The sequence below is a fragment of the Anopheles stephensi genome, unplaced genomic scaffold, assembly GCF_013141755.1.
Source record: "Anopheles stephensi strain Indian unplaced genomic scaffold, UCI_ANSTEP_V1.0 ucontig69, whole genome shotgun sequence".
In the NCBI taxonomy this organism is placed as follows: domain Eukaryota; kingdom Metazoa; phylum Arthropoda; class Insecta; order Diptera; family Culicidae; genus Anopheles; species Anopheles stephensi.
In genome coordinates, this window is record NW_023405437.1 from 12,022 (window position 1) to 21,613 (window position 9,592).

The 9,592-nt window shown below is 45.5% G+C and overlaps 1 protein-coding gene across 1 annotated transcript; it reads left to right on the forward strand.

The window, feature by feature from the left end:
- Positions 1 to 4,979: 4,979 nt before the first annotated feature.
- LOC118517207 lies at positions 4,980 to 8,569 on the forward strand. Its single transcript, XM_036063168.1, has 5 exons — positions 4,980 to 5,004; positions 5,175 to 5,669; positions 5,782 to 6,072; positions 6,166 to 6,600; positions 7,856 to 8,569. The coding sequence occupies exons 1-5, from the start codon at positions 4,980 to 4,982 to the stop codon at positions 7,957 to 7,959; spliced, it is 1,350 nt and encodes a 449-aa protein (XP_035919061.1). The 3' UTR covers positions 7,960 to 8,569.
- Positions 8,570 to 9,592: the final 1,023 nt, after the last annotated feature.

Below are 9,592 nucleotides of genomic sequence, written 5' to 3' on the forward strand. Positions count from 1 at the left end.
GATATTGAATAAAAAACAAGCGATCTTCCTGATGAACGCGGCTATGACAATTTCGTCGGTTTTAGACAGAATCCACGTCTCAGAAGCATATGTAAAATAGCATATGTTGTAAAGGATATCGTCCGATAGGTTTTTGAATCGTGAAGATTTCACAGGTTGAAGAAGTACCGGATGGCAGCCAGGACTCTTGCGCATATCTCAACATCTATGTTGGTATTGGTGACTATGACTACCCAGACAGGTGCAGTTTTGGACGACTGCAAATATCGTCCTATCTTTAAAAAAATCCCTGCGTAAACCAATATAGCAGGGCTGCTGATGGTGCCACCTTCACTTCGTTTATCTCCAATCCACAAATTTTCTTGCTTGCTTGATCCTCTGGTAAGTTGGTGGTGGTAAGCCGTGTTGCATAGGACGGCCTCAAGCATGAGGGTTGAGACATGGGTCACCTACGTTATCAGCGTGTGCCAGAAACTAGCTAGAATTGTTAAAAAATGGTCTTCAAAGTTTCCTCCGAAGTGTCTCGATTGACCCTTTCTAGCAACAGATTCAAGAGAAGAGAGGCAGCATTGTGAATACTATGTTCATATAGATTATTTCCTTGAAAGTCAGAACTGAATATCGGCCAATCGTTAGACCTTTGAAGGTGTGTGTAATAGCAAAGAAGGAGACGAAGTATTTAGGATTTAAAGCCAAACTTTTAAGAATTTCTAGACAATTGCTTATGCTCAAAATTCATATTACATTCCTCTGATGACTGCAAAACATTTCTAGAAATTTGTAAAACATACCCCAGTTTCGTATTTTACATTTTACATTGACCTGAATATTGTTTGGCATTTTTTATGAAAAGTTTTCTCTTAAGTGGCAAAACAAAAAAACAATGCTCGTAATTAATTTATAAATCATCCAAAGTTTTAAAATTATACGGCAGTTAATATTGTTCTTATTCTTCTGATGCAATACCCTGAATTGCGCCTCAAAGATAAATGATGGCAAACAATTTAGGTCATAATAAAAATTATAATTAAAAATGAAACGCAATTTTACCTAACTTATCGTACACTCTTTGTGTCACATTCAACGCACCGCTCCCAGATGTCGACTGTTAAATCGTGCCCATTATTACGCACGCAAATACTTGTTGCCAACGGATCCGCGCTGTTGTTGTGTCCGAGTTGTAATCGCTTGTTTTTGAACCGTCGAGCAATTGTGCCATTCAATTCGATTCCTGCAATCATGAACATGAAAACATTTCAGTCAACAAATGAACGACAGCAGTCGAATGTGCTTGTTTTGCTCGTGTTTTCTCGTTTGACGAATGAATTGACGAAGCCTATTTGCAGTCGCCTGCTGCTGCTGCTACCATGTACGAAAGGTACCCAGTCCTCAGTCCCAGGCCGGATGTAGGTACTGTCGGGTGTTGTTTTCGTTCACAACACTTCACATTTCTGCTCTGTCGACTCCCTCTCACCCTGGACAGTAGCAGAAACCGACTAACAGGAAACGGTAAACCCATCCCAGCCTCCCATCCACCAACTCACTTCCTTTTCCGGAGCTTCTGTTTGCCACTTCGTCGGAGTGGGTTTTGTGGCTTTATTCATTTGCCAAGCATGATACAAATTCTTATGATACACCTTCAAAGAAAGAGAGCAAGCTTACACCGGGAAACCACCGGTGGACGATTCCGGTGACGATGACGACGGCGTTTTGGTGAGGGAGTGGGCTAAAATTGAAAGTAAAAGAAAGGTGATTAAAAAAATTACGAGCGTAACGAAAGTGAAAATTTGTCGAGTTTGTGTTTTTCATCGCCACCCACCTTCCCTACCCACCCAGCGTTCCCATACCGCCCCCTGATGACCTGTTCAGCGAGAAGATACAGAGGGACTGCTGCAGTTAGGCGAAAAAGTCGTTAAGTGAGTAGCGTTCGGTGACACGCTGTACTACTACCGGCCATACTACGGTAGGTTCTTTTTTCCATTTTTAATTTGGTGCAGCTTACCGAAAGAAACGGAAAAAGTGCGACAAGCGGCAGGAAGGTATAATAAAACTCACCTGTTACCAGGTTACGACCAGGGAGTCGATTGAATTATGTGTGGCCCGGACTCTTTGCGCCAGCAAGGTGCGAGTTTATATTGAATTATTATTTCACCACCATAAGGTTTCGCTCGGGGCTTTGAGGGCGCGTGTTAATACGATCTTCATTTGCCGCCCGGCAGAGGGGAGGAAATTCTTTATGTGCCATTCATCATTGGAATCTAAGTGCTTAAGCTTGTAATGGATTAGGTAAGGAAGAGAAGAAACAGAAGGAAGGAAAACAGCGATGTAGCGACGTTTTAAAACAAATGCTTACCGATTACTTTACAATGTTTCCAATCAGAAGGTTTCATTTTTATAGTAGTTATACACCTATGGGAAGTTAAGGTTACACAGTGCAAATATGTACGTGATAAGTCAATTTCAAAAAAATATTTGACTCACTGACTTTGACTCAAAATATCAACTGCCAATCCATTATCCCGCCTTTTAGCGAACGCATCAACGCCATTACTCGGTCTCAATTATGGCCTACAACGCATCTTCTACCACGACTTTACAGGCAGGGTCGTCTAGTGCCATTCTCATGACATTACCAGCCCACTTCTTCTTCCTTGGCACTACAACCTCGAGAGGTCTCGGCCTGCCATTTCTGGCTTTCTGTGACTTGATTTAACCCGTAGCAAAGTAGTCAGCCTTGCGTACGGGGAGCCGGTGTGGATGGGATGTGAACCCCGGTCGTACCGGTGGTTCCGTCATCGCTTCGGCCACCGGACCGCCCCCGTGTACATCAGCCCTGCGTAAATCAGTGTTTGTCAGCAGGGCCGCTGGTGGTGCCACCATCATTTTGGTTTAATCTCCATCCCGAGGTTCTGTGCCGCTCGCTCGATCCTTTGATAAGCTTCTGCTACATGGGAGAGTCCCAAACCAATGATGTCCATGTCATCAGCGTATGCCAGGATCTGGATTGACTTAAAGAAGATGGTCTCCGAAGTTCCACCTCCGAGTCTCGGACGGCTCCCTCTAGAGCCAGGTTGAAAAGGAGACAGGCAAGCCCATCTCTCTGGCGCAGGTCCTTGGTTGCAGCAAAGAGTAATGAGAGTTTTCCATCCTCCGTTACCTAGCATGTGATGTTGGTCATTGTCTTTCTTATAAGCCTAATAAGCTTGGCCGGGAATCCAAAACAACTCCATACTGACATATGATACTTTAAACTCAATGAAGAGGAGCTAGGAGAGATTTGGCTGCTTCGCCATCTTCTCCAAGATTTGTCGCATCTTGAAGATCTGGTCAGTGATTAGGTCGCTTTACACGGTACGGTTTTTTGATGGCGAATCTTACCAATACCACCACAAAAAATAATCGCTCGCGCTGTAAAAAAGAATCGCGTCTATTATTGTGTTTACACGGCACGAATATTTTCATAAATTTTTCTGGTACCTAAGAAAAGACATCACACACCCAATAGAAATGGACAACAACCACCCATCTTCCGTCACAACCGAGCATGCCCAGGATATGGCAAATAACTAGGAGGAAATGCCTAGTCAATTTTGTTAATTGTTTTTTGCGTGAATGTAATTCACAGTCACCACATGCGGTGGTGGCAATACGGCATCGGACCGTAATATTTAATATATAAATAAATAAAATAAGAAAAGACATCGGTTCTTTCTTCTAGCAGAAAAAGAGTAAGAATAAATAAAAATATTCTTCCCCCAAAGCCGTTAACGTAAACCTTTAATTAAGCCGTTAATAAACAGTCCTCAACGGGAGTTGTCAAAAGATTCGCACAAAACATTCGAGTTGTCCGCCAAAATCGGATAATCTTTTTTGCTCGAAAAGATACGCCGAATCTGCTCGAATGCACCAATATACTGTAACAAAGATTCACTGTCAGTGAAGATTCGCGTTTGAATCGTACAGCGACCTACTGATTGTCCGTTTCGGAATCCTCTCTGATAGTTTCCGACTATCTCTTCAACGAATGGGACACGTCCATCTTGTAGGCGGTATTTAACACCGGAATACCCCTGTAGTTGCTGTACTCTAGCCTTTCTCCCTTCTTGTATTTGGGATAGATGATGCCAAGATTCCAATCACAAGGTATCGATTCACTGTCCCATGCCTCAGTAATAATTTGATGAATTTCCTGTTCGAGTGCTGCATCATCGTTTTTACGTTCGGTAACGTTTCCATCGGTGCCTGGTTCCTTGTTGTTCTTGAGCCGACGGAGTGCCTTTCGTGTCTCATCAATGCTAGATATTTTCTTCTTACTTTTCTTCTTCGTCTTATGAACTACAACCTCGAGAAGTCTCGGCCTGCCATTTCTGGTATTCTGTGAATTGATTTAACCCGTAGTAAAGTAGTCAGCTTTGCATCTAGCTATCAGATGCATGATATCATCTACTAGTGCAGCCTCTAGCTATTCGATGAACTGATCGTTTAACATATCATCAAAACACTGAGGTCATCGCGAGAGAACCTCTGGCTAGTAACTGACCAGATTCCCATCCTTATTCCAACAGCTTAGGTTCTTAAGTTACTTTGGTAAACAGCAATCTGTTGGTAAAATGTAATTCCAGATCCGTGATGCACCCTCGCACCCGCTGCTCTTCCCAAAAAATAATTTGCTACTGTTGATTTTAGATGCCAATATTGACATCCAGAATCAAATACCTAATTTTTTTAGGAGATCTCAGGCATTTTTAAACAAACATTTCCTGAAATAAGTCTGCTACGTTCTAGAACACAATCTCTTACCATATTTCCAGATATTCAAATATGAATAATGCCAAATCTTGTTAGGCAGTTAACACTTGTTTAATGAATATATCTCTGTGAAATTGTGTTCCAGTAATGAAAGGACAAAGATTTGCTCGTCTAGTGCTACCAGTAAAATGTACCCTTCGATTTCTACAGATTCCAGAAATGGGTCGATTATGACTAGTTCATCCCGCGAACCCTGTAATACCACATTGTAAGAATAGAAATTTTCCCCAAAACCAGCAGACAACCACTCTTTTGCATCCCCCATAAGCCTATCAAAACGATGTCCACTTGATTGTGTCCACCAATAAAATGAAGACATTCAGTGCCCTTTCAACACCTTTTCCCTGTGTTCGTTTCGTTCGCAGATGTCGATTCCGTGCACATAACACATCTTTCGGTGCCCCGAGTATACGTGTTAGATAATTACCATCACCAGCGGCACGATCAGCACCAGTATTACGCCCGCAGCCAGCTCAAAGCTCGCGACGACCCGGACATACCGTTTGATCCCGCGGAACCGGACCGAACACTGTCCGCGGAGCTACGGGCGCCCGATCCGGCCGAACATCTAGTGCTGGACTGCGAGTACGTCATCGAACCGCACGAGACCGGGTTCGTGCTGAAGTGGCTGCACAACGATGTACCGATTTACCAGTGGATCCCGCCCCACCGAAGCCCGTCCAGTTTGAACCGCATGCGGGACCACGTCAACCGGACGTTCACGGTGGGCAACGAGGCTATGCACAAGCACCGGGCGTTGGCACTGATGCACCCGAGCCAGGACTTTGCCGGCAAGTACAGCTGCTCCGTGCAGACGTTCCAATCGTTCGACATCAAGTCGGCCGATCTGTTCATCATCGGTAAGGCATCGCACCCGTCAGGGGACAACTTCACCCGGTACGGCGTGGGCTCATCATTTAACGTTTGTCGTGTGTGTTTTTGTATCGTTCCCCGTTTTCTTCCTTCTGCTAGTGCCCGAGTCCGGGTTTGTGCTGAAGAACTATCGAAACTTGAACGACCTGGTGACGGTCATCTGTAGCGTGTACGGTATTTTCCCAGCGCCCGAGCTGTCACTATGGATCAACGACTACCGGCTGGAGAACGGAACCATCAACGAGATCCCGGTGGCCGAGGGTCTGTACGATAGCTCCGTCAGCGTACAGCTGGTGCTGTACGAGTCGCTCCAGCCGGACGATGTGATCAAATGTATGCTCACCGTTCCCGGGACCGAGTACCGACGGACGAAGGAGACTGTGTTTGTAGGTGCGTGTCACTCGTGTTCCCGCCTTTCCTCCGCGAACGCTAAAAGAAGAAATTTAATGAGTTAATATCGATTTTCCATTTTTCTTGACGCAGATGTAAATAGCAGACCGTTCGGGGAGTCAAACTCCATCCTGGACCCGTTTGGAACGGTGTCCTACAGCAGTAGCAGCAGCAGCAGCAGCAGCAGCAGCAGCAGTACCGCCAATGTTCCGGTGACGCCACTGACCAGCAGCAGTACGACACCGACGATGACCGATGCGACGGCAACACCGGAGGCCTCCCCTAGCACGCAGGTGACGGTGAACCAACAGCCGAGCTCTTCCGCCGTCGCGGGTACCGCCAGCCCGAAGGACACCGTCCGGCCGCAGATTCCGTCCGTGATACGCTTGCGGCCGACGGCCAGCTCGACCCGAGTGCTGACGGTACAGCAGTCCAATTCGGTTGACTCGGACGAGATAATGAATGTGTTGGACTTCAAGGAGTTGCTCAACGAGAACTTGCTCTACAACAACGGTGCCGACCGGTTAGGTAAGCGAAAATGGCGCGTTGATCAAATATTGAGCGTACGTGAAACGTTGACAGCGAGGGCCTCAGCAGCAGGCAGCTCCTCGGGACCCCCCGCCGCGATTGATTTCTCGATAGGTCACACAGTTTTTGGATCGGCTAGCTTTACGATTCTCGGGTGAATTATTAAACCGCTACTGGTGCCACGATGCGTCCGGGGGTGGGTCGTACAGTTTATAAGCTGCGGGAATCAATCGTACCACGACCGGTGGACACAGTGTCCGCTGGGACGGTGAAGCGATCCCTTACTCCAGACGCAAAGGTAATTGCATACCAATCGACCTAATTGCCCTCCAGGCTGGTGAGGGTCTCCCGCATCGGGGAGCAATTGCCGTGACTCTTGGGACGACTGGCAGCAGCAGACGCAAACCATCGCCGCTGGTTGCAGAATTGAAAATGATGTCGCAAAAGCTCATGACCATACGCGACGCTTGTGGTAATAATTGATTAAACCGTGCCATCCATCTCGAACTGCCCATGCGGTTTGGTTTTATCCTTAAGGATGGCAGGGGGGGGGGGGGGGCTCAAACTGGGTTGAAAAATTCATCACTTGCTAATTTGTAGGTGGTTCGAAGATGTGTATCGACTTGCCAATGCCGACAAGACACGTGTGCAGGATGCGTGGTTTGATTTATGGATGATGGAGAGGTACAACCTTTTGCTGCCGATGAATTGCTTCGGCAGATTGGAAGCATTCCGAGGCTTTATGGAGGCTAAACTGTTGAAGAGTTAAGTTACCTTACCACGTAATAAAAGTAGGCTTTCAGGCTCTATCATGGTACTTGATGTGGTTGAGCCAGCAAATTAGCACCATCGCAATTCGGGAATTGGGAAAGACGTAGCCAACGAACCATGGTGCAACCTCAAAAGTAGTAAGCCATTTTGTTCAATTTACCCCCACCCAGATCCTACAAACGTCTCACGTTACACAATATTAACCTCAGCCTCAGTCTCCTGCCCAACACCGAAATACGAAAGGCATCCACTCGCCTCGCCTATCCAATAAAGTCATCCCCACTTCATTTCCGAACCGGCGTGACATGCCGGGTGTGCTACGGTGTAACATAATTCGCTTGCCACAGTTTGCTGGTTTTGCTGCCATTTTCTTCCATCCATCCTCAGCCCTTGTATTGTTTCGACCGGTCGTCACCGTTTCCTGCTAACCGTACTAACAGCAGCCATATTGTTCTTTCCATTTCTTTCTTCCGGCGACGCGCAGAACTCCACCGGTTGCGGTCTGTGGTTTCGGTTTTAAGCATACCGTTGCTGCTCGCTGGCCACCTAATGGTAATGCTACGCCGGTGGCAGATGCATGGCTCGTAATCCTGTCCTCCTGTGACCGACCAACCAAGCCGGAGCAACCCGGTGGGCGATGCTCAACAGACTTATGACGACGGCCTAGAGTGGCAGTGGCAACCGCCAAGGCAGCAGCAGCACCAAAAACCCCGGAAACCGAACGCTTCTTTATTACGCTAGCAGTCTCATCACCATGGCCAGGGCACAGTACCGATAGACGGTTCTTGGAAAAGACAGTCAGTTCTCAAGATGGTGGTGTATTATTAGGGCAAACGAAACTGGCCACAGTAAACCGATTGGACGCCTCCTAAACGCCTCCTATTCGAGTCGCTTCTTTTCTTTCTCTCCTAGTATATCTATCCCTATTTCAATCCCCCTTTTTCTCGTTACCATCAACAAGCGGTCTTAATTGGATGCCTCGAACACAGGTGGGGACAGGTGCATACGTGTTCCCTGTAACCCTTGCCGAATGGGAAAAAAAGTAAATGCGTATACATAGGACGATGATGATGATGATGATGATTTTTTTTTTCTAGTAAAAGGTGTGTTACTGACAATGCAAGAATAAAATAAAAAATACCAAAAAACATAGATACGTTGGTAAAGGGATAGAGTGTAGGTGTGTGCTTTTTGCCAATAAAAAAAACCCCGGAAGTCGAGGAAATCGTTCTCTATTTTGCCAAAAGGGAAGCCATGATGCAGAACAACTCTAGTCCCGTTCATGGACAGCTGTCCTGGAATCGATGTCAAAATGGATTGTAGTGAATTCTTTCTCTCTCCGTAAGTATAATAAGACAGTACATATAGATAGTAATCAATTTGGAATCGACAGAGCGCGCGCGTGTTTACGAAACAGTGTGAACGAAACAAAGGCTTTTTGAAAGATAGATTGATTCACTTATTGACTGAGTTTAGGTTTGTCATGATCGGTTGGGTTTAGTTTTACAGATTAGTGGCATTATAAAGCGATAGAAGAAAAAAAAACTAAAGACAATACGGTGTTGTTTCGGAATCAAAAGTATAGATAACTAACACACAACCTGCTAAGTATTTGTGGAAAAGAACTACGAATTGCGACCACGTTTCTTACCTTTCAGCATGTTTCGTTGGTTTTTTTGTGATATTTTCTCTTTCCTAGAATCTAAATCCCTTGAAGCGAGTAGGGAACTCATTCTTTACACTGCATTGCTGTTGAAAATTTTGTAAATAATAAAAAAGCTGTACGAGACTTAATGCAAAAACACAGGAAACCACACGAGGAGGCATGCCAAAACGAGACACCGAAGCTCAGAGAAGAGCTTCTAAGAAAAGGTGTAAAATAGAAATAAACGATAACGATAACTAAAAGCGTACGCTTGTCGGCAAATTAAAAAAAAAAACCAAAACCAGATAATAATAACGATGCTGATGATGTTAAAAATATAGCAAATGTGCACTGAAATCGTACCGCACAGCAGTGAGCGATTTTTTTCGAAAGAAAATCAGCTACAAAAGAACGGTACCGCTGGCAGAGCTGCTGCTGGTGAAAGGTAAGACTCGCAACAACAACAGCATCCCTAATCCAAACACGTCCTATGCAAACACGTTAAATAGGTAGATGCCTTAAGGGGAGGATGTACAGCACTTTAAAGCCCGTGCCTTTCTTCTGCGAAACTCAAAA